General features: G+C 39.5%; 1 protein-coding gene, 1 non-coding gene and 1 pseudogene across 2 annotated transcripts in view; 1 reads left to right on the top strand and 2 right to left on the bottom strand.

Moving 5' to 3' along the window:
• The window catches only part of Ndfip2 (Nedd4 family interacting protein 2), a 53,296-nt gene that overhangs the window by 9,051 nt on the left and 17,957 nt on the right, over nt 1-26,288 (bottom strand). The window contains exons 2-5 of the mRNA XM_021203253.2: nt 13,831-13,996; nt 10,291-10,424; nt 7,725-7,818; nt 3,071-3,195 (exon numbers count right to left, since the gene is read on the bottom strand). Coding sequence (XP_021058912.1) covers nt 3,071-3,195; nt 7,725-7,818; nt 10,291-10,424; nt 13,831-13,996 — 519 coding nt within the window. The remainder of the gene's footprint in view (nt 1-3,070; nt 3,196-7,724; nt 7,819-10,290; nt 10,425-13,830; nt 13,997-26,288) is intronic.
• Nucleotides 5,712-7,174, bottom strand: LOC110325327 (annotated as a pseudogene).
• Nucleotides 23,660-23,767, top strand: LOC115064662. Its single transcript, XR_003844478.1, has one exon. It is a non-coding gene; the product is annotated as a U6 spliceosomal RNA (small nuclear RNA).

Here is a 26,288-nt window from a genome sequence, read left to right as displayed (position 1 = left end):
TTACCCAATAAGCAGCGACCAGAAACTCCAGAGAGTGAGGTTCTAATACCTTCAAAGTATAGGCTACACCGAATGACTTGACTTCCTTCTCGTGTATCAGCAATGACTCTACTAAAGGATCAACTTAGGAACATTTAAATATTAGTTTTGGATAGTTTACCATGTTTTATGACTTCAATGAGAAATTCCATTTGAGTAATAGTAACAGTTCTGTTGGCAATACAGCTAAGTCCTAATTCCAACTCTTTTCAGTTTCTCTAGCAAGAAAATCTGCAGGGGCAGGATTGTAGCATTGTCTTTGTGTGTATACAACATCTAGCTGATTTAAGCTCAGGGTAGAAACTGGCAGGACATCAATTGAAATAAATTTAAAACAAAAACTATCAGAGTTCTCACAATGATTTAACCTTCAATCATTTTATAATAGACCCCAATAGAATAAGAGTCAAAACCTATAATCTGGTATGTACCAGTATAGGATCTGTTAAAAGAATCAAAATCCTGCAAAGCTACAAAACAAATTCAAAACTAATATTAATATCATTCAGAGCATTAATATTTGTACAATAGCTACTTTTTATTAGATACTTTCTTTATTTACATTTCAAATGCTATCCTGAAAGTTCCCTATACCCTCCTCCCCCCGCCCCTGCTCCCCTACTCACCCACTCCCACTTCTTGGCCCTGGCGTTCCCCTGTGCTGGGTCATATAAAGTTTGCAAAACCAAGGGGCCTCTCTTCCCAATGATGGCTGATTAGGCCATCTTATGCTACATATGCAGCTAGAGACATGAGCTCAGGGGTTAGTTCATATTGTTGTTCCTCCTATAGGGTTGCAGACCCCTTCAGCTCCTTGGGTACTTTCTCTAGCTCCTCCACTGGGGCCCTGTGTTCCATCCAATAGCTGACTGTGAGCATCCACTTCTGTGTTTGCCAGGCACTGGCATAGCCTCACAAGAGGCAGCTATATCAGGGTCCCTTCAGCAGAATCTTGCTGGCATGTGCAATAGAGTCTGGGTTTGGTGGCTGATGATGGGATGGATCCCTGGGTGGGGTAGTCTCTGGATAGTCCATCCTTTCATCTTAGCTCTAAATTTTGTCTCTGTATCTATATCCTTTCATGGGTATTTTGTTCCTTATTCTAAGGAGGAATGAAGTATCCACACGATGGTCTTCCTTCTTGGTTTTCTTGTGTTTTGCAAAATGTATCTTGGGTATTCTAAGTTTCAGGACTAATATCCACTTATCAGTGAGTGCATATCTAGTGACTTCTTTTGTGATTGGGTTACCTCACTAAGGATGATATCCTCCAGATACATCCATTCGACAATGGCTACTTTTAATAAATTAATAAAACAAATGTACTATCAAAACTTCTGAAGCATTTAACAGTATACATTTTAGACTTGTAAGTCTACTGAAAACTTTAGCAAGATTTAGCTTTCAATCAGAAAGCAATGTTGAAGTAAATACTGTTTGTATAGTATACATATTCTAATTTAGTAATTGTATAACACCATTTAAAATTCTGTGAATAGACTTGTGAGCTCAGTGTCTTCAAACACACAGAACTGTTCTTACAATATGCTTTCGAGCTCCTCCAGGTGTAGTGAACAGGAGTGAGTCTGCTCCAGCTGTTGGTATTCCTGTGCCTTTAGGGATAAACACATAGCTTGTCTTTGTGATTGGATTTCCTAAGCCTCAAAGTATCAACTGTCTGATGCACTGAGCAGTGCTGGCTACTGCGTTAAGACTTTAGTCACCCTCATTTTCAGGCTCCATTCTCCCAAGGTCTGCTGGCTTTAGAGTGGTAGACAGATAGCTTCTCAGAAAACTTGACACAACTTGTCACCAAGTCTAATGACCTGAGTTTGAACCTGAAAATCCATTTGGTGAAAGGGAAGAACAGACTCTCTCTAAATGTCTTCCAAATCACAGACAGAAAGACAGAAAAGTGCAAGCACATGTACACATGCACATACACAAAAAAGGTTAAAAAAAAAAGCCAGGTAGAAACATTTTTGAAAAAAAGCCCAAAGTAAACCTTCAAGACACAAAAGAAAGAAACAAGCTAGATGAATTTGCCTGACAAGAAAAACTGCTGAGACAGGAGCAAGAAAAGGTTATTCTGTTTTCCCCTAAACACCATCTTGTAAATGATACAAAGTACAGAAGTTATTTTCAGGAACAGAAAATTAGGAAAGGCTTAGAAAGGGACAAGGGATGTGGATTTTTCAATAACCCTCCCCTCCCCCTCTAATATAGGGTCTTACAATGTACCCATCTGGCATCAGAATTGTACTGGCTTGACCTCACAGGCTGGGCTGTGAGTGTGTACCACATACCCAGCAGGAGTGAGTACTGACAACTGTCTCACAGGCCTTTACTTTTGAGCCTTCAAAGCTTTAAAGAGGGAGAAACTATTTAGTTATTATTTGAGACAGGATTCTTCCAAGACTCATCTCTTCTTGTATTTCTAAATGTCAGGGTTCTCATTCAGATTTGGATGTAATTTTCAAACAAACTGGGCAACCGCTGTATTACTCTCGGTGACCTTGATTATCTCTTTGGCCAACCTTAAGATCAAATGGACATTTAAACTACCTTGGAGAACTTTAAATTCACAATAACTTACTAAACAGAAACCTTCTGTTTTATTTAAGGCTCCCTTGTACTGCATCACAATAATAGAAAACATGATTTGTTCAAAGCATAAATGCTGTCTATTATTTCTGAATACTATAGGTAATCGAGTGAGGCACTCTCTTCTCTTCTCCTTCCATCCTCAGAAATGATTCCCTTAGGCAGCTTTTAATCAACTTAAGAAATGAAGAAAATGTTGAGAACATCTAAATAACTTTAAGTGAGGACACAGATAACAAAATCTGGAAGCATCTTCTTATTTCAAAGTTTCTCTCTAACAATATTTCACAGCCATGATATATATAGTTTTACTAAGCTGTCACAGTTACAGAATCAGAAGTGTAAATCTTTACTCAGTGGAATGTGTGTGTATAAAGCAACAAGGTGAAAAACAGACATTGTACATAAAAATGATCAAGATGCTCACCCTGACAATAAGGATCCATTTGATCAGTGAAAGGCCGAATCCACAGATAGCACCGTATCTTCCAGCGATGGTGTTGGTGATACAGAAGGATAAGCAGAAGCCAAGCCAGTTGAATATGAATGCCACTAAAAGTAACAGAAATATGTTTTTAAGGTCATAATTTCTACACAAATAAACAGAAACATGGTAACAGCAATGCTTTTCTGCTTGAATCAAACAGTGGTTTATTTTAACTCTACACATGGGCTGCCTTAGAGACCGCCACAGCGTGCTGTTTGCAGATCAGTGACACCACTGGTCATCAGGAAAGAAAGTCAGGACAAGAACTCAAACAGGGCAGAAACTGTTGCACAGGCCATGGAAGGATGCTGCTTACTGGCTTGCTCCACATGGCTCTCTCATCCAGCTTTCCTATAGAACCCAAGACCACCATACTAGGGTGGCCCCACCCACAATGCGCTAGGCTCTCCTCTATTGATCATTAATCAAGAAAATGACCTACAGGCTGATCTCATGCAGGGATTTTATTAATTTAGGTTCCTTCCTCTCAAATAACTTCAGCTGTGTCAAGCAGACATACCCTACAAGTCACAATTCACATTTCAAAATAGTCTTCTGGTTCCCTTTTTTGCTACTGTTGTTTAAATTACAAAAACACTGATTTTTCTTTCAGTTTTTCTATAGTCTAAATTATGAATGATCTGGGCAATAAACTGCAATGTCTCATTCCGATACAAAGACCCTGACACACATAATGCAAAAGGCTAAACCTTGAAGGAAAAGTTTCTCAAAATGATCTACCACATTTGAAAGCACTAGCATTCCAAGTCATTTCCAAGCAGGTCAGTTATCCACTGGATCCAATCTAGAATTAAATTAACTGACGAGCAACTCCTATTCTATTCTCTTAATCTTTTTTGTTTAAGAGGCACTTTATGATACTACCTAAGTGAGATTACGTCTAATATTCTTACCAAACATTATTTAGAGATGCTCACATTTCTTTCCTTTTATTTTCTGAACATGAAAATGTAATTATGTCACTAAATTTAATTGTAAACCTTTTTGAACATTACGAGTTAAGCAAAAAGATAAATGTTGTAAGTACAGAAGAATTGAACCTAATAAAGATTTTTATTAAAAATATTATATTTTCTGTGATGTTGTTTGCAGAAATAGAGCCTGAAATGCTTAACTTATAATAAGCTCTCTATTAAAGCCAGTGTAAGCATGAAATATAAACCCAGTTGCAATCTGAAGAATAACCACTAGAGGGTAGTCATTACAAACAAATCTATGTGCATCAAACCAGGCTCTTGCATACGAAAAATAAAAAAAGAATCTTTTTTTTTTTTTTTTTAGTATTATATGAAGTATTTGCAAAACAGAACTTGGTAGAAATATAATTTCACGGAATTTTACTAAAATCTAGAAATTCTGTACAAAATCCATGAATATATATATTTATATAAACCAATATACTGTCACTGACCAAAAATAATCTAGTATATCTAAGTTACCAAACATTTACAACCTTTATAAGTAAAGTATTTTAAAATCTAAACGACACATACTACATAAAGCCATGGGGTGAAAGGAAATGACCTAAGCCCTCAGTTGGCTGGTGGAGCTGCGAAGCTTGCTCCAGGGACCCCTCATCTCTTCCTCCCAAGTGCTGGGATCACAGGCAGCTGCCACACAGCATGGGTTAGGGGCTCCCAGCCCTGGGCATGGCAAGCGGAGCCACCTGCAGGGCCCCAAGGTTTCTTGAAAGATGTTAACAAAGAAAGGATATTCCTCATGTAAACAAAATATGTGAGGAATCTGATATCAATATGGAAGTTTACTGGATGAGTAAAAATCAAAGATTAAAACTAAGGTTCACTAGACTAATAGTACAAAAGCATCAGTCAGCAGTCATCTGAAACCAATGCCTTTGTTGCCTTTTCATTGGCTCTACCTTACCCTATTAAAACTACAACAAGACCAACTTAATACTTATATACTGCATATACTGGACAGCACTGTAACTATAACTGAGTCTGAAAAGAAAAGCACACTGCCTGTCACTCCTCCCCACGCGTCTTTGTTGTTGCACAGATGACATGAAGAGAAGCAAGAAGCCTGTTCAACTGGGAAAGGGCTAAGCCGACCTCCAGACTGAAAGCAGTAGTTCAACACACCAAGAGTGATTCTCTATTTTTGAAGTTGGGTGTATCATTTTACATAAGTAAATGATTTCTCATTTTATCCCTAGAATAAACCAGATACAACCTAATAAATTATTTTTAGAGAATAAATCAATTAATGTATTATTCTTGCAATAATTTGGAAGTGAATAAAAGAATGCATTGCTGTGTTTGTATTGATATTATTCCCTCCTGGGTTTACAATTCGGAAGAAGAACAAAGTATCTTCTCATTAGTGAAACTCTCAAAACTTATCTAAAATCCCACACATGCTTATACAAATAACACATGCAATGGGTCACATTTATAAAAGATGCTCAATACTGATCCTTTTACGACTAAGATCTCATTATATGGCCCAGACTGGCATCAATATTGGTGATCTTCTGCCCCTGCCTCTAAGAATACTTATTTTTTTGGGTAAATGACCTGGCCCTCCTAGTATGACTCAACTATGCTATAAAAACTTTAATAACCAACTGAATCTCTTTCTTACAAGCAGGACACGAAACCCCAGACTTCTTCAGTCTCCTGGCACAGTGGAAACACGTCGTCAGATGGCTCGTCTTCCCATGAATAATGTTCCCATCCCGAGGCCTTTTTTCACATAAGCTACATGGCTTCAAGACATTCTGGAAATCTTCCATACTTTGTTTCAGCTTTCTGCTCAGAAAAAATATCTGTTTGTTCTCTCGTGCTTGAGATGATCTCTCGACTTTCAGAACTGTGAGCCAGATCCAAAAATCTCACTGAGTTGCAAGGGTCAAACCTGGGCTTTTCCTCCTTTAAACATCCATCTTTAGGACTAACAACAGGAGCTGAAATGGTTCTCCTACAATGGGGGACAAAATTCCTTCATTGTCCTCTTGCTTGGAGAATTAAACTTCTTGCATTCCGTACACTGCCACTCATCCTCAGAGCTTACTTCCACATCAGTCTCATCGCTCAAGGACTTGGAGTCCTCAAGATCATCATCTTTTCCCACCTCAACCATCTTCTTGTTACTTGTTTTCCCTACTTCACTTGTTTGCTCAGAATTAGCAGCTTCAACTTTTATTCCAACACCTAATTGCTCTGACACGGTCTCATTTAAAAACCAGAAATCGTCGGTAGTGTCTGAAACAATGGCAGTACCTATATCCTGATTTGTCTGTAAATCAGTTGAACCATTACTTTTAGGAATATAGTTGTTTCTCAAATTCCCTAGAAACTACCAAGGCAGGCCAGCAACATCGCACTCCTCACAGTCAAGGTCAAGCCTAGAGGTCCCGTCTTGAGATAAATGTTCTACCAAGTCTTGTCTGCTCTGGAGCCTCTGCATTATGCCGTGAGGAGGCAGTGTGTGAGTATGCTCTTCTTCATCTCTTTTCTGGGACTGGAGTATTCTGTTGCACCGTGCTTCAGTCGGTCCTGACTTGGAATATCCACAGTGTGATCCTGTGCGAGCGCGAGAGTCTGAGCAGCATCCGTGTTAATAGAGGCTGATATAACAAGTTTCTTTCTTAGCATGTCACAGAGACGGCTTGGATCTTTCACAGAAAAGCTGACATCCAAGTAGGTCTCCCAAAAGATCTCCACCACAGTATACCATATGTTGCTCCTGTTGATCACAGAGCTGCTTCACCAGTATATACTGGCCTAGATAGTGCATTACCTCTTTCATGGTGAATGCTTCCCCCTGCGCACCTGCTGCATGCAAAATCTTCAAAAGCTGCAGTTTTGGTCGTACCTGCTGACTAATTTGTTCCGAAGAAATTCTGCAAGCACTGTCAGATGCTGAACACTGGGCCGAGGTGGAATGTGATGTCATTTTGGCAGTGAAGACTCCACAGTTAGCAAACTTACGGCCGCTCCATGAGTCGCTCCCCCTCCTAGCTGGGGGAGAGGTGGCAGCCGGAGACCCTAAGGTCTGCACAGCATTTTGAAACTTCCATAAATTTTTACTGAACATTACGTGTAATATTGGCTTTAGCCATTTAAACGATTTGCTAAATGCCTTAATATTTATCAGAGAATTTAATTCATGCTATTCACTGTGTTAGGAAATAACAAATACTATGACAGTCTTCCCTCACAGTTTAAATTTGCTATGTAAGTCAAATGATTTTCTGATGTTTAGTCTTCTAACTGTCCCCTATTAGGTTTACACATCCATACCTCTGTGACACTGCTTTGGGCTTACAGAATTTTCCCTTCCCCAACCCTTCTGGCTCAAGGCCACTGAAAAAGAAGTCTTCTGTGTCCAAAGTATGCACACCTCCAGCCTGAGATGGTCAGCAACATTTCTTTTAAATTCTCATTCTGCCTTTTCCCCAGCACTCAACCATAATGGCTGCAATCAAAATTACCTAACAAATGCTTAAGCAACTTACACTTTAAATGAGGTGTACTCATGCTAGCAGTATGTTTTCTTCAGTTATTTTAAGTATTTATATAAAGTAGAGTACTTGGACAAGGTCACTTACTGAAAAAGGCCAGCATGAAAATGCCGTCATTGCCCACTCTGAGCTGCTCCACATCACTGAAGTCATCCCGTGGCGTACAGTCTTCCTCTTGGCTCTGTAAAATACCAAAACAGTTCACTAAACTAATTACAACTTTCTGACCGTCAGTAACAACTAATGCTCTCCAGTGGTCCTCCAGAGACGACATTAGCAGCATAACTTTATCGTAGTGCTGCTATGAAAGGTAGGCTGAGGGCTGGGAGGCAGCTCAGTCAGGACAAGTGCAGACATCCGAGGCTGGATGCCAAACCCACATGGAGAAGCATGGCACGGCAGCATGGGCACGCCACAGATGCCAGCACTGGCGGACAGAGACAGCAGATTCTAAAACTCATTGGCTGGCCTATCTGGTTACACTGGCCAATGTTTGGTTTAGTGAGAGGCTGTCTCAAAAAAGAAAGGTGAAGAGAGATAGAGGAAAGGCACCGCCCCCCCCAAACCCAAATGGTTATCTCAATCCTACACAGAGGGAGGGAGGGAGGGAGGGAGAGGGAGGGGGAGGGAGGGAAGAATAAGGGACAAAGGGAAACATCAGCTTCAGGAAATGATACGAAGAAGGCATAAATGCCAAGTGGGAAGTAGGAACACGCATAATCAGTGACGGAAATGTCAATGTGGACAGTCTCCAGATAGCACATAGACAGTTTTTATTAAAAATAAAAACATATATGCCCTCTGATCCATCAGTTTTGATTCTTGAAATAAACTGTATACATGTATATATTACCACTTATAAGAAATAAAGCATTAAAAATTTCTTGTAGTGATGATATCAGAAAGAGCAGACTGGATGCAATTTAACCGCCGCATAATGGCGGGCGGTGTTAAGGAAGAACTCTCCCTGCATGTTTCCATGTCTGCATGTCTCCCACACAGAAACAGTGACTGCCTTTTCCTGGATACCTACACAGTGGGAAGCTCTGAGGTGGAGCGGGATCTCCCAGCAGGGCAAGGAGGTGGGCATCTTAACAACCACGGGAAGAGTTGGGATCCTAGTAACATACGCACAGCAGCTGGGGCTCTCTCAGTCCCTACTGTTGCCCTGTGGGCCTGGCACTTGATGAGCACAGGAGCAAGACCACCGCTACTGCTGCCAACCATGAAGCCTTTACCAAAGTGACTTCCTCCTTCTTTCCAAAACACTGGAAATTGACAAACTAATAATATAATAATAATAAGCTGCGTGCATTAAATTTTAAGTCAGTTCTTAACAGACTGATAATTTATAGGATATATACCCTACTCATCATTAAAAGTAAATTTAAACAAGTTTTTAGAATCTTGATGTTTTTACTATTCTAATAATCTCTAAAATAAACTAAGAAAAATACTGTTTGTATGGTATACCTTATGCTTAAAAATAATATACTAACATATAGATGTTTACAAATTTGAAGAACTCTAAAATTACTTGCAAAATCTGTTACCACTGATGGCTTCTAAGAGTTAAGAAATATTACTACATAATATTCTGCTTCCTTAGCCTAGGAGCCTTTCAGTTCACACAAAACAGTCCTGCATGCTCTTCTAGAGCCTATAGCTCAGTCAGATGGAATGAGACAATAAAGACAACCAAGTTAATTACACAAATAGTAAAAGGTGTAAATGCGTGTACAAAAGGTAAAAACAAAACGTACCTGGTGTATCGGGGACGGGAGGACAGGGAAAGGAAAAGCAAGCATGACAGACAATAAGTCAGCAGCTTTGATGACAGCCCATGGAGAACAGGGCCATGGATAGTAAGAGAGCCAAGGACGTGGGGTCCACAGGAAAGAGAAGAGCTATCTGGGTGGAGCAGCTCAGAAAGGGCTGACTTGGATGACAAAGTCAGTGTGGGATAAGTCTGAAATCAAAAATTGGGAAGAGGCCTCGTCCTGTAAAAAGCAGCTAGAGGGGACCTGTGAAGATGGTTCGCTACTCTCTTGACCCAGAAAACCACACAAAATCATGCAAATCAAGAGGTTTAAACTTTCGCATTCACTTTAAGAAACCCAGAAAACTGCCCAGGCCATCAAGGGTATGCATATCCGCAAAGCCACTAAGTATCTGAAGGACGTCACTTTAAAGAAACAATGTGTGTGCCATTCCGGCAGTATAATGGTAGAGTCGGTAGGTGCGCCCAGGCCAAACAGTGCGGCTGGACATAGATGGTGGCCAAAAAGACTACTGAATTTTTGCTGCACATGCTTAAAAATGCAGAGAGTAATGCTGAACTTAAGGGTTGAGATGTAGATTCTCTAGTCATTTGACATATCCAGGCAAACAACGCACCTGAGATGCGCCAACAAACCTACAGAGCTCATGGCCGGCTTAACCCATGCATGAGCTCCCCCTGTCACATTGAGATGATCCTCACTGAGAAGGAACAGATCGTTCCAAAGCCAGAAGAAACTGAAGAAAAAATCCTCATGGCATGGGAATAAATTCAGCAGATGAAAGTTAAAAAAAAAAAAAAAAAGGAAAGTGATAAACGTATTGTAAAACTAAGTTCCAGGCTGCCATAAGCTGAGGCGGTGTGCAGACTTACTCTCTGAGGTGCATCTGCTGCAGCAGCTGCCAGGGCAGCAGCTTTAGCCTTTTCAGCCTCATCATATGTAGGCAGAGAGGTAGCAACACTGTACGGAGGTGGCACAGGGTAAAACTCACTATACACGTCAGTATCTGAAGAGAAGGATTAAAGAACAATCATTAAAATATCTTAATGTGATTTTATTATAGTCATGATCGTACTTTAATAACTTATAATAGGACACTAAAGATTACAAATGCTCCTACAGGTCTATAGTATAAACTATATATCACAAAAAACTGTTAACAAACACTTGTATAATGTTTTATTTATTTATTATAAAAAGATGGGATGATAAGTATTATCTAAACGTAAAAAAACCACCTCAAGGTTGTTTTTGAACATTGTGTATTTGTATGTTGCGTGTGTGCACAAGAGGGTATACTTGGGAGAACACTCTCTCCTTCAGCCCTGCCTAGTCTGGGATCAAACTCCCAGACTTGGTCATGCATGACTGCCCGGCTCAGTCAAGGCAGCGGCGGTAAAGCTTAGAAATGACTGCAGCTCCACAGTCGGTGCTGATGGTGTTGTCTTTCTTCTCTCACATCAGTGTGGTCAACCTGAGATCTGGGTCCCAGACACAGGAAAGGGCAGCCCTAGAGTCCCTAACGTTTTAAGGACACTCTGTGGTCTCTTGTTAAGACTTTTCTTTTGTTTCACTTTCACACAGTTCTTCAGTTTTCCCAATATCCACAGTTCTTTAGCATTTTCTTTTCATTCACAGTTTCTGTCTCAGATTTTTAAAGCATTTATGGCCTCTGAAATTATAGCAAAATAGTAAGTTCATTTTAAAAATAAAAGTGCAGACTATATTTTCAATATAATTAGTGTAAGTCAAGTTCAGCATGACATTTATAGTACAATCATAACCATGGAAAATGTAGATTTCAAAAGCAATGTCAAACATTGGGAAATAGAGAATTTCCTCTGCCTATAACTATAGTATTTTGATATTTTCTATACTAACATACGCTTTTCTCTATATTAAAACTTTCTGCATCTCCAATATGAAAAGTTTTTATTTTAGTAGTATATTTTCAGCTTATCAATATAGGTCAAGAATCTGAAGTGAGGCTGTTTGTAATCTAATGACAGAAAGTAGTAATGACAATGCAATTGAGAAGCAAATCCTAAGTGAAAAAATATTGTTATTTCTGAGGCAATAGCACTAAATTATAAATATATGAACTATACAACTAAATAGCACACATCATCTAAGGAGAAATAATCTACTATATCAACAGAATGTATCATCTTGAGAGTCTTCCACATAGAAAAGAATCAAGCCATTAACAAAAATTAAGTTCATGACTTCATTCTCTGCTCTGTACACAAGGCCTCTCAACAACACTAAAGTCTGATGCCATTTCCCAGTCTCCTGAGGATTGTGGCCTCAGTAAGTCACTGCCATGCTAGGGAGCTCAACTTTCCAAGCACGCAATGGTATTTCAGAGGGTAGCAGCATCTAACAGCAGTATAGCATGAAACATACAAATGTCACACATGCTACTCAGATCCAGGAGAAAAAAAAAATCACAAAATAAGCTCATGGAGAATACAATACCATGGACAACTAGGAAAGATCATGTTTAACACATAACTAAGAAACAAAACAATTATGAATAATTTTTCACTAAAGAGACTCCAAATCTAGAATTAGTCAGTTCCTGTGGCTAGAAATGAGTATCAGGTTAGTCAAAATTGTAAAAGAATGAAGACTCATCTTTGATACTGTAACAATAAATGAATACCCAATACCAGATCCCACTGGCTTTATAGTTGTGATGTATCTAATCTTTAAAATTACAAGATACATTATTTCTATGAGCTCTAGATCATAGGGAAGCAGAGCTCTCAGTTTACTTTACACTGCTGAATGTAAAACCACAAGGACGACATCTAAAGCTTTAGATCCCATTAAGCTGCACACTCTACTAAAGTATTTGCAACTTTAAATCTGGAAAGGTTAAGCCATGGTAGCATGATAATTCATTCCAAAAAGTAAAGATGGATAAATGTTTGCATATCTAATAATATGATTTTATTTCAATAAAAACTATATAAAAGCCATGGAATTTTATGATTAAAAGAACAACAATGGAGCAGTGAGTCCCAACCTTCTCGATGCTGCGGCCTTTAACACAGTTCCTCATGCTATGGCGACCACAACCACAAAGTTATTTTCATTTCTATTTCATAATTATAGTTTCCTATTGTTATTCACTGTAATATAAATATTTTTCTGAGGGCTTTAGGAGAGCCCTGTAAAAGGTCATTCAACATCCTAAGGGTCTGGATGCACAGGTTGAGAACTAATGCTTTTGAGTGTTTCTGGCCAATTAGAGCTTTTCACTGATACGGCAAAGGCTACCAAAGAGGGCTCAGTGGATGGAGGCAGAGCAAGGGTGCAGCTGGCAGAGCTTTCTTTCAAAGTTCTCATCAAGAAGCACTACACAAGCACACTGATCAAACAGCACTCTAACAAACAAAACCAGCACACACCAACTGCAATGGAGAACCTCAGGACACGACTTTCAGAACCTGCCTTGAGAAGAAGTGAAGAGCCAGTGTTTGATCAATCGCTTCACAGGTCACACATACAAAGGAGGGAACTAGACAAAACATTCACATGGAGTCATTAGACAAAGAAACAAGGAAGATAATGTAGTGAACTGTGTGTTTGTGGTGTTAGTGATTAGTCCAAGAGCCTCCTGCAGTCTGCCATAAAAGCTCTCTCCTGATGAGCTACAGCTCCAACTTACAAAGCGTGGTTCCTTCTGTTAATATGCTTCTCAATAACGAATTTCTAAGAATGAATTCTAAGAGTAAGGAACTCATTTCTAAGAATTCTTCATAATGCATGTGAAATAAAGAACTCATAGATATTTTTAGAACTTATTAAACTACTCAGATGATAGTAGAAAACAGAACCATACAATTATATAAACAAGAGTATATAAAACATATTAGTATACAAATTATCCTATGACCAACTGAACACTGCTGAGAGATTACACATTGTGGCTAGAGAAATAACTAAGTAGGCTGTCAGAGAGGACAGACAGCAGCAAGCAGGAAGCATTGACCTGTAACACAAGCATTCTTATTACATGTATGGCATAACACTGAGCACACTGCCCATGTCTGCTCATACCCACCCACCACATTCTTACTCCTATTGTTATAAACCTCATGAATATATAAGCATAAACATACATGTATATACATAGACATGTGCATAGACACATATATACATACATGTGTGTGTACTTGTTTCAAAGTTCATTTAACAAGTGCAATGCTACATGCCTGCACCCCGAGCACATAGCAGTTGGAAAGCTGACACAGGAAGATTATGAGTTCTAGGCCACCCTGGGCTACACAGTAAATTCCAGGCCAGCCTGGGTTATAAAGCAAAACAAAACAAGCAATCAGCCCATTGAAAGACTTGATTACACACAATCCTACTGTCTGAAACGGAGGGAAGCAGTGAGTCACCTGAAGTGGTAGGGACTTCCACAGTGATGCTGCTATACGGGGGAGGAGAAGAGTCGGTGTCCAGCGCTGGTGCTGAAGCGGCAGCTCCCACAGTCTGTGCTGCCGAGGTGGAGGTTGACGGCTGCTCTATAGCAGACGGTTCTGAGTTCTCTTCTTCATTGTGAAGCTAAACAACAAAGAGGAAAATTAATGCAGTCAATTTGTCACTCTCTTCACTTCAGTTAATTCTTAAAGATTATTTACAATTTAAAGGTATTCAGGAAAAGGAAGAAAAATTAACATTTCAAAATATGAACAAAAAAATTGAATCAGTATAGGGCAAAGCAAAAACAGGAAATAAATCTATTAGTATTAACCTTCAAGCAAATGTACCTAGTTCTTGGCATCTTGCTTTGACTGCACTAAAATTTGGTTTCATGTTTACAATGTTAATACATGTTTTCAGCAAGTCAAAGTCTTTCTTGTTGATAAACACATGAATATTCTACACACATGGAGTTCTAAGTGTCCCAACTTCCCAGCAAATTTGCATACCTGCTTAAAATCAAGGGTCAGAAGGGACTTTTAGCAAACACAACTGAGATGAGTTAACAAAAATAGATGTTTCATTTTCATCTAAAATTGCCTGCCTTAGTTTGTGCTCTATTACTCTAATAAACACCATGACCACAAGAGCTCTGTGTATGTTGGGGGGAGGAGATATTTCTTCTCACAGGTTTAGTCCATCATCAAGGAAGTTGGTGCAGGAACTGGAGCAAGAACATAGAGGCAGAGACCATGGAGGGATGCTGTACTAGCATGTTCTCCATGGCTTGCCAACCTGCTTTCTTAAAGCACCCAAGACCACCTTCCCAGGAGTGGCACCACCTACAGGGGGCTCTCCCACATCACTCAATCAAGAAAATGCCCTACAGAATGGCTTACGGTCCAGTCTGATGATGGTATATTCTATACTGAAGTTCCCTCTTCTCAGATGAAACTTGTTTGTGTTAAGTTGAACACACACAAACACACACACACACACACACACACACACACACCCCTAACCAGCACATTGCTGCTGTCTATTCTTATAAATGAAAAGCTACAGAACAGTAATAAAGTATAACTGGATTTTAAGATAATGAGGACATAATACTATTGTGTAATACAAATACAAAAGAACAACTCCAAATTTCTAGAAAGGTACACAAAGAATGGGTATTTAAATTAGGAGAAGACATTTCATTCTTGTTATTTGAAATTTTTACTCCATATGTCAATAAGTTTCACCATTTTGTTTGTTCTTTGAGACAGGGTACCCCTACGTAGCCTTGGCTAGCCTAGGACTCAGAGACTACCTCTGGAGTACTGGGATTAAAGGCATTCTCCCGGGCACTTTAATGTTTTTAATAAAGTAAAATAGAACCTAGAACTTCTAGCTTTACATGTTTCAGAAACACTACTCCCTATGAGAAAAGGCTTTCTCCAACATAAAATATGGCAGTGATTGTTACTGCAGCTCCATTGTTTTTTGTTGAAGATGGTACAGCACAGACCTCTAACCGGGCAAAATGTACCTAAATAATGCAAATCAGAAAAGGTCCCCTATCTTTTCAAAAAAAAAAAGGAACGAAAAGATATTAAAGTCTACAAAGTACCTGTACAATAGACAATCACATTTACATTACTAACTAGACTCTTCTAAGCTTCAGGCCTGCATATCTCTTTACTAATCCATTTTAAAACAAAACAAAAACAAACACCAAATAATGACCAAAAAGAGGATTCTTGATTTATATTCAACTCTTTTCATCATCTCCCTCAGTGTCCAGCTAATCTATATGGTGTTGGGATCTCAACTTAAAACCTAAATCTCAGGAGCTTGCAGTTGTTTATAAGCAGGGTTCTCTGACTTGGAGACGGTCTTTGTGTGGCCCGCCCACGCTGCCCCGGCACCCAGATCTACCTACCGTTCTCACACACTTTACTTGTCAGGTTACAAGCCTATGTTTTCTTGTAGGGATAAGAAACCAAACCCAGGACCTCCTACAAACTGATCTCTACTAACAGCTTTTTAAACATTCCTAACCAAGTGTTCTTCAAAGGGCTTAGAGCACTTTATTTATGTCATCAATAATTTCCAACAGGGCTCACAACTCCTTTTCACAGGAAAACATTTTAGGTAACCATGGATATAAGAGGCTATAAAACAAGTGTACAAATCAGACACTTAGTGACAAGATATCAAAGGAAACTTATTGTAGTGAGCCATGCAGTCATCAACTTGCTTTCAAAATAACTATGTTTATGCTCAATACATTAGAGCTGTTGTCAACCCTAATCAGAGGCACTTCTTTATGCAGTGGTCAGTGGAAACTGCAAAGATCCATTAAGGGTCAAAATGAGAAGTGATTGTTGAACACTCAGCCATAAATGGCACACTTATATCACCCTGCCAACCTTCAGGAATATCATAGGAGAGGCATAAGGAATGTAAAAGCTGTGGGGAGGAGGGAGGAAGGGTGTGGAAGGAATGGTGTCCAGGCATCACAGGTCTGTTGCACACCTGAACTCATAAGGGCTGTGATTGTTAACTTCCCACCCAAGATCTGCAAAAGACTGGACTCCAACAGCAGTCATGGAAGGGAGAGGGGCTCATGAAACTCCACCCCTCCTTGGGTATTTATAGAGTGACCAATTGACGGAGAAAAGAGAGACATTTTCTTCAGTAGTGTAGCCACTAGGTACCCATACAAATCCTTACCCATGTTGTTATAAGCAGCCACAATCAACTCACCAAGCCATGAAAAAAAGAAATGACAGTAGACTTGGGAAAAGCTGTGGATCCATAGGAAGAAAAGGAATCCGAGGACACGAGTGCTAACATAATCCAACTGCAGTATGTACGTGTATGTACTGTATGGAAGTGTAGTCTCAATAGAACCCTTTATTAGGTACAATTAATAGATACTAACAAAAACATTAGAAAATACATTTATTTTGAAGCAGATCTTTGATATACATATAATTTACCATTAAAGATGAAAACAAATGTCCATACAAATTAGATAAATGTACTTATTCATAACATAAAGAAACAAATGCTGACTTAATATTTGAAACTGCAAGATACAGAACATCTTCAACATCTATCACTCTACCTTATTCTTTGAAGATAGGGCCTCTCACTAAACCTGGACAATGGCTAGTAGCCAGCAAGCCTCAGGGATCCTTCTGTCTTTGTCCGTCTTTGTCCCCAACAGTGATGAAGCTATAGCACATGTGGCCATGCCCAGCTTTTAAGCAGCAGCTAAAATCACAACTCGGATCTTCACGTCTGTACAAGTGGCGTCGCCACTGAGCCATGGGACCCCTCAGACAGCCAAGTTACAGCTACGCATTGCAACTCAACACAACCCAAGGGTATATTAATTTTATACTTACACAATGACAAACAGCAATAGGAAAAGTATGTCTGGTTTCTGTAATTAAACCCGTTTCTCTAAAAGCAAAACACTTTGTGTGTACAGCAAAAATACTGCAGTTCATAACATACAACTAGTCTCAAATCTGGACTAAGATGTTTTGGCATTGCACTGCACAGTGCAACAGTATGTGCCAGGTACATATGTATATTCAGAACCAGAACTGTAGGGGTTGTATAGTGCAGCATTAGCTGGCACGGCCACCACAAAGCATCGCCAGAACCTTCTTGAATTCAGTTATGTTTCATTTGTACTTCATTTCTGGGTGTTGCACATCTTTACTGACAAGTTTTGCCAACTTGACACAATATAGTGTATCCCTCAGAAAGGAGGGAAAATTCCTCTCTAATCTAGCTGTAGACAAATCTGTAGGGTATTTTCTTAATCAGTGATTGATAGGGGAGGGCACAGCCCATTATGGATAGTGTCATCCCTGGGTTGCTGGCCCGGTTCTGTAAGAAAGTGGGCCAAGGAAGCCATTAGGGAGCAAACCAGTAAGCAGCACCCTTGAATGGCTTCTGCATCAGCTCCTGCCTCCAGATTCCAGCCCTGCTGGAGTTTCTGTCCTGAATTCCTTTAAAGATGGACTATGTTGTGGAAATGTAAGCCAAATAAACCCTTTCCTCCTCACCTTGCTTTTGGACATAGTGTTATGACCAAAAATCTCAGCAACAGAAACCCTACCTAAGACAATAACCGGAAACCAATATTGTTGCCAAATTTTTGTGCCCCACCACTGACTCCCACAATTTAAAAAGCTATAATCCTAGACCATATCCAGAGGTTAGGCATGCCCCCCCCCCCCAGTTGAGGGACGTAGCCACCTACCCATCTCCAAAATTTTAACTCCGAATTGCTCCTATCTAAAGGAAATACAGGGACAAAGAGTGGAACAGAGACTGAGGAAAGGCCATCCAGAGACTGCCCCACCTGGGAACCTACCCCACATGCAGCCACCAAACCCAGACACTATTGCTGATGCCAAGTAGTGCTTGCTGACAGGAGTCTCCTGAGAGGCTCTGCCAGATCCTGACCAATGCAGATGCAGATGCTTGCAGCCAACCATCAGACTGAGCACAGGGACTCCAACGGAGGAGTTGGGGAAGGACTGAAGGAGCTAAAGGGGTCTCATCTCGTATCATTGGGAGGGGAGGCCCTTGGTCCTGTGAAGGCTGGATGCTCCAGTGTAGAGGAATGCTAAGGCAGTGCGGCAGGAGTGGGTGGGAGGGTGGGGGAGTACCCTCATAGAAGCAGGGTAAGGGGGGATGGGATAGGGGGTTTGCAGAGGGGAAACAGGGAAAGGAGATAACTTTTGAAATGTAAATAAAATATCCAATTAAAGAATTTAAAAAGGTATAATCCACAATGTGTTTTACTGGCCAAAGATATCGATAAAAGCGGAGGTTATGTCTGTCTTAAAACGCTGTGAAAATAAAAGCACCTATTCAACCCTGCTTGAATGAAAAGGATATGCATTCCAGGTTACTACTCACAAAGAGAATATGAAGGAGCAAAATGAAAGAGGACAGTCTTGCTACTGCCCCTTGTACTTTGAAGTCCCTCACAGCTAGTCATTGACTTCCTTAAGTTAGAGGTTAGGAATCAAAGTTTTTTTAATCTCAAAGACTTCCAAAGAACAAAGAAATCGTGTAGGTGGGGTAAAAATCTTATATAAACGTCTACTTTCAAAAAACTTACACCTCTGCTTAACTCCTTTTCATATGCTAAAGTCACAGCATAAACATCTGGGAGATCTAGGATCCCCTAACCCTCAGAGGCTTTCCTTCCTCCTTCATGACAGACCCACTCCAGACCTAGACATTAATTATATTGCTCCTCATACTCCTTTAGCAAAGCAAAGGACTGAAACCCTCAGCAAAGCCTCCCTTCTAGGAAGGGGGACTGGGACAAAGACAGAAGCCAAAATAACAGCGTCACCTATAAGGACTCTCAAAGTACACAACTAAGGACAGGAAAAAAGGAAAATTCCTACACAACTAAGGAAACATCAAGGTATATATCTGCCTTGACAAATTAACAGAGCTCACTCATTTTCAAGGCAAACATGCTTCCCATGAGACTGCATATTATTAGAAATAACAATACAGCAAAATCCTAGCTTTTAGCTTCCATTCCTTACATGGCTTGGGAACCAAAAATTAAGACACCCAGATGGAAAAAATGCTATGAAACATTTTCTTAAGAAAAAAAAAGTTTCAAAGCTAAATGTTTGGCTTCATAAAGCCATTTAAACATTGAGCTAAAAAGATTCCAATGCTGATTTAACACTTCACTGTACAATTTATCCCATACATGACCTCTCACTATAACAGTCACAGCAATTTGTAATAAAAGCTTTTACTCCTTTCCTGTTCCTGTAATCAAATTAAATAAGAACATTTTGACATATGCTCCAGAAAATTTCTAATTTGCATGAACTAAAATTAAGCCAGCAAACTGGTAGTTGGTAAAGTTTAAAGACTAAAATTGTCTAGGAGCACATTTCTTTTTGAAGGGCTGAGATAGCAAACCTTCAAGGATAGATAGATATCAAAACAGATGCCACTGCACTTGGAATCTGTCCCTTTTAGCTAAGAGAATCTGAAGATTCTAGAAGATTTTAAAACCACACTATTGGGGTAGGGGTTACAGAGGCACAAACAGAAAACAGAAGCTGGCAGACTCTAATGGCAGCCATTGTCTTCCTGGAAGCAGCAAGTCTGTGCTGCTACAGGAGGCTCTCGGGCAGTGGTTCTAAACCTTCACATTGCTGGGACCCTTTAACACACTTCTCATGTTGTGGTGACCCCCAACCATAACATTATTTTGTTTTTACTTCATAACTATAATTTTGCTATTGTTATAAATTGTCATGTAAATTTCTGTTATGCAGAAATCTGATATGCGACCCCAAAAGGGTCACAATACACAGGTTGAGAAAAGGGCTTAGAGACTTTGGCTTGATAGCATTTGTCTCCCTAATCAGATCATAAGCCTAGATGATGATGATTTGTTTATTTTAGTAGTCGCTACACCAAACAGCAGGGCCTAAGTGTGCAATCCCCTAAGTTTCCAGTTTTCTCTCATTGAGGGGGAAGCTTACTCAAGCAGTGTTATATATGCTGAACAACTCGAGATCAAGTAGTATACACATTGTATGGATAGCTATGATTCTTACAATAGAACACAGAGTAAAATGTGGAAATTTTATCACTCAACTATCATGAGACAGTCAAAGCAACTTCGTAAGCAAGTATCTGCCTCCTAAATTTACTAAATTATACTGTTTTCCAAAGCCACAGATCACTATACACTATGAAACATAAACTCCAGGAGCTAGAAAGATAGTTCAGAGGTCAAGAGCACTGGCTGCTCTTCTAAGAGTACCAAGGTTGATTCAAAGACATATGGCAGCTCAGAACAGTGTGTAATTCTAGTTCCAGGGGATGCCTTCTTCTGGACTCCACAATTACTGCACACACATTGTACACAGACATACAGAAAGGCAAAACACACATACATATAAAAATAAAGGTTTAAAAAATAAGTAGCAAAATAATGTAACAAACACAACTCGTATCATCAAATCCTAAAGTCTACACTATACAGAGGAAACACTGTAATCAACAGAAGTCAAGAAAACATACATAGACAGGTGAACTTTAGGATCATTTGAGGAAGGGAAGAGAAAGGGGGACACATATGGCTTGGAATATGGGTAGGTGGGGGAGAGATGTTTGAGACACAAAGCACGACAAACATTAACATCAGTTGTTTCTATGACAATACAGAAGTCTTTTTTATTATTATATACTTCTTATAATGTACATAAAACATTTGCTTCATAAACTGAGCCAGTCAACTGTCTTTCAAACACAAAGCCAAGAACATTTGCAAGCACATGAGCAGCCAAGGATCACATAGGAGCATCCTTGGGTCCTTGTAGTAAAGCTGCTTCAGAATAAACCATAGACAAACACAGGATCAGCCCTTGGGAAGCTGAGGCAAGGATGACACGGGCTAGCTAGCATCACAGTGAAACTGGGCTACGGAACTAAAAATCAAAATCAAAATTGAACAAACAGAAAAGCTACATCATTTTTTATATGTAGAACCAAGACTAAATACAGAACTAAAGATTAAATAACTTCTAGTAAACAGAAAGCAAATCTTATATATGCCCCCCAAAAAACTAAAAATAATACAAATACCAGAACTGCAGATATAGATGAAATACTTCTTCTGTTCACCACACACACACACACAAAAACTCTCTAAATAGTTAAATCTTCAGCATAAAATTTCAAAATTTATTCTAATTTCTTACAATTTTTTTAACCTCTTTTCTTAATTTTGGTGAAATCTTACACAATTTAAGACTCCTGTGGTGGCCAGGCATAGTGCAGCACACTTTTAACCCCAGAACTTGGGAAGTAGAGGCAGGAGCAGCCATGAGTTCAAGGTCAGTCTGACCCAGTCTCAAAACAAAATAAACAATAACAAAAATGAGTCCTATGCTAGTCAGGGTTTTCTCTGACTGAGAGTTGAGTTATTCATGTTTTTCCCTCTTTGGTAAAATTAAAACATATATATCATATTTTTATTTTTAAAATAGCTTAACCACACTCACAGAATCATTCCAATCTGTCTCTATATAAACACATAACGCCCATCCAGTGTTAGCATTGGTTTCACTGGCTGCTAAGAGCTTGGTGCCTAGATTGCTTGTGTCTTTGTACTTCTACTGTGTATACGTTTTAAGACAAGCACATACCACTTTCTGCAAAAACAAAGGAATCGGGAGAGGAGTACACTATAGGACAAGGCCCCAGGAAGCTAAGGCAGAGCAATCAGCAGTTCAAGGATAGCATGAGCTGGCTAGCACCACCGTGAACTGGGCTATGAACTAAAACCTGATCTCCAAAGAAAAGCAAAAACACTAAAAATTATAAGTAAAAGAGAGGACTACTAAAACACATGTTTCAACCTAGTATTTCCCATTTTAATATTACACCCTACAAAATCATACAGAAAGTTAAAGCAATTCTTATAAACCTATTCGTCGCAATGTACTATTAACAGAAAAAGAAGAAAAAGCCTATTAATCCAAAATAGAATAAACATGCTGTATCATAATAAAATATAAGCACTGCAAATAGTGTTCTGTAAGAATATTTAACCAAAAGAAATTAAAAGGCTTGAGAAGTGAATCATGTTACCCAATTTCATTTTATTTGTGTGTCTGTGTGCGTGTGGTGAGTAGGTATGGGCATGCAACAGTCATGGTGCACATACGGAGAGAAGAGGATAACTTACAAAGCTGGTTTTCTCCCTTTACCTATATGTGGGTGCTGGGGATTAAATGCAGGTCTCCAGGATTTTACAGTAAACGATGCCATTACTATTGAGTCCTCACTAGGCTCCATTATTCCAGTTTTATATAAAACAAAGGGTTATTTCTAAATAACTATTCCATCTCCATTATTTCAATTTTAAATAAGACAAAAGGTTGTTTCAAAATGACTGCTAATAAACAAAGTGGGTAGAACAAATTCTTGCAAATTGTTGGCTATACTTCCCAAGATCTCTACAAGAGAGATAAAAGTAGGAACCACTCTGTTTGTTTCTAACACAGGACGAAATGATGTAATAAGGAGATTTTTGTAAGTTGGAAAACAAGCCTCAGGGAAAGGAGCATAACATTTAAAATGTAAACAGATAAAATGATTAATAAAAAAAGAAAAAGAAATAAGAAAAAAAAAAAGAAATCTTACATCTGTAACATCTCTCCATAACACTGAACGAGATTTTCACAGACTCCACATAATATTCAAAACCTTTAGTAACCCTCATCAGGAGAAAAGTCGGGTCCCTAAGTCCGTATATGATGCTGCTGTCTCCCATCAACCACCTGACAGCACTTAAAGCCAGTACGATCAGCATGCATCGATTTCCAAGGGATGATTTGCTAATGAACTTCAGCTTAAAGGTCAAAAGATGCATGTCTTAAGGGCTTCAGGTTGCTCTGCCACCTGGAACAGCACTTTTCCTTCTTGGTGCCTTTTCCCACACAGTATATAAACCATACATATTCACCTATAGAATCTAGAAGGCATGCTGAAGCCAGGCTCCTCACTTAGAAAGATTCTGCTCAAAACAAAAGACAAAGAAAATAAAAATAAGAAAGGCATTCTGTCTGCAGTTTTGAACTCACACTAGCTATTCCTCAGACGAATGATGCTCTGTGCACACAGCCTTAGGAGAGATGCTCATTAAGCAAGGAAGAAAGCAGGTTTTCTCCGACGTCCTACCTACAAGTGCAAGCTGCCTTTCAATCATACTACATTTAACAACTCAAACCCGTGCTCGCTTCAGCAGCACATACACTAAAATTGCAACGATACTGGTGAAGATTAGCACGGCCCCTGCGCAAGGATGACATGCAAATCCGTCAAGTGCTCTCTACTTTTGGGAAAGAAGGTAATTTTTGAAATGTAAGTAAATAAAATATCCAATTTAAAAAAAAAATAACTCAAACCCACTGCTTTATTTAAATGTCATATGGTAAGAAAGTTCCAAATCATGAGCATGTCACAAAGACACAGGAAAAGACAAAAGAGGCTCCTGCTGAATAAGCTGGAATGATCTGAATATTTTATTGAGTAAAAGTAGTAAGCATGCAATTATAACTCATAGAATTAAAATATGAATCTGTGAATTCAATCCAATATAAGTGAATAAACAAACTGGATCATGGGAAAATTTCTCACTCTAGAATGAAAATTACTAAGTTCTTAAATACTGAACTGGGAAACTACCATTTGACTACCACTACAGTTATTCCTTCAGTCAACACCAGTCAATGAGCCCTATAGCCAGGAAGTAAAGGAGCACTTTTTAAAACCAGGACATTTGTAGCCAGAAACTGACCTGACTTTTTCCAAAACACCGTCAGGAGCTACAAGGTCAGAGCGTTGGTTTCCTTCCCATGCTGCCTCTAGAAATCCTATGTGCCCACCCACTCCTCTACTCTACACTCAGCACGGCACAACCTCCTGTCCACAGGGCATGGGACCCACTTTTGCCTGGACAGGGCTGTTTTCTTCACATCCTCTCCAATAACAATGTTAGTCCTATCCCCACTTGCCTAAGTACAACACCAAAAGTATCTGGGATACTACAGATGGAGACCATAAGCCTTTCATTAAGTCCCCACAGTCCCCACGCCTGCCAGATCCCTTTGAGGCCAAGTAGGAAGATAAAACAAGGGACCATGAGAGATAAAAGAGTCCCTCAGTCTCCTGCTTTTGGTTTAAGTCTCACCCAGTCAAGAATTTCAATACAAAGGACAAAAATTACAAGACAAAGTGATTACAATCTTGGTTTTGTTTTGGATTTTTTGGGGGGAAGGGGGGAGAGGAGGTGTTAAGAAATATTTTTAAAAAGAGCATTAAAACAGCTAATGAACAATGGTAAGGTCAAAACACAGTCTTAAACTCTTGTGACTTTTGATTTTTTTAATCTTATCTTAATCCTTTATAATCTATAAACATGGATAACACCCTATATAATAAACCATGCCTCAATCTCATAAAGGAAATCTTTAGGTAAAATAAACCTTTGCACCTTATTTTTAAATTGTATTGTTTAAACTTTTTTGTTTGTTTGTTTGTTTTTCCATGTGCACTGGTGTTTTGCATGTCTGTCTGTGTGAGGGTGTTGAATCCCCCTGGATCTGGAGCCACAGACAGCCATGAGCTACCATGTGGGCTCTGGAAAACAAACCCAGGTCCTCTGCAAGAGAGAGCCTCTCAACCACTGAGCTATCTCTGCAGGCCCTAGTGCCCTCTCTTTACATTCTCCACACTGTGTGTAGTCTCCCGATTAATAAACTTCATTCTGTTTCACAATGACTTGCTGTGAGTCCAAATCTCCGGTCTAGCCGAGGAGGAAGGCCTGTCTGGATATTAGGATGGGGTTTCCTTCCCACTGTTGGAACATGCTTTCACGGTTGCAAGTCCAAATCACTCAGTCCCTTCCCCAATAGCATCGTCCTGACTTTAAATCCTACTTAGACCTAAACAGCCAAATCATCTTTAGTCCTTTTGTTACAGAATATGAAGGCACAGTATACAGAGTATATAGAGCGCAGCACCCGATGACTATGGTCTCTGCTCCCAAGGCAGAGAGACACACGCAGTCTGATCAACACCGAGCTTCTGAGAAGAGGCACTGAACTTAAACCAGCTCATTTTCAATCCCAGCCTCTGAGTCTCTGTCCTTTATCTGCATTGAGTCTAGTGCTCCATTCACTCACTACCTTCTGTCCTGTATCCTCTGGAAGATAATACAAAAAACATATGCAAAGGTTCCACCAATTCCCTAGTCCCCTGTCTTGGCCCACAGCTACTCAGTCCGAACCCATCAGGATGAGACCTTTGCCTTCTGACAGAGGAAGGGAAACAAATCAGAAAGTCAGATTAGTCCCTAATCCCAGCAGAGCTGACAGCATTAGTTATCTCACTTCCAGATGGGGGTGGAGGTTCAGCTCCCTCTTTCTCCGTCCCCACTTCCAACCAGAAAACTTATGGTCAAAACTTTGTCTCCTACTTCACATAGGGAATTTTTACAAAGCTCTTAATATTTTTTTTAAATAAAATCTTTCCACTTCTCTCCCCTACATCCCTGCATCTCTTAACTTTGTCTTATACACCTACCCTAGCTCATATTCTTCACTTCCAAATAACAAATACACCAACAAGATCCTGTCTCCCAGCAGTGTCTCCTCATTTAAATTATTCCTGACTTACTGCTGTCTACCTACATCACCTACATGTATTTTATTTATATCATACTAACAAACAACAGCACACAGGGACCTACTCTGTTTAAAATTACTCTTTTCCTGATTCATCCTTCATTCCTTCACATACAAACAACCTGAAAAAAGAAAAAAATAAACTAAAAGATGTTAAATTTCATTCTCTCTGA

The sequence above is a fragment of the Mus pahari genome, chromosome 8, assembly GCF_900095145.1.
Source record: "Mus pahari chromosome 8, PAHARI_EIJ_v1.1, whole genome shotgun sequence".
NCBI lineage: Eukaryota > Metazoa > Chordata > Mammalia > Rodentia > Muridae > Mus > Mus pahari.
The sequence above is the reverse complement of the archived record's forward strand: the minus strand, read 5'-3'. Positions and strand labels throughout refer to the sequence as shown.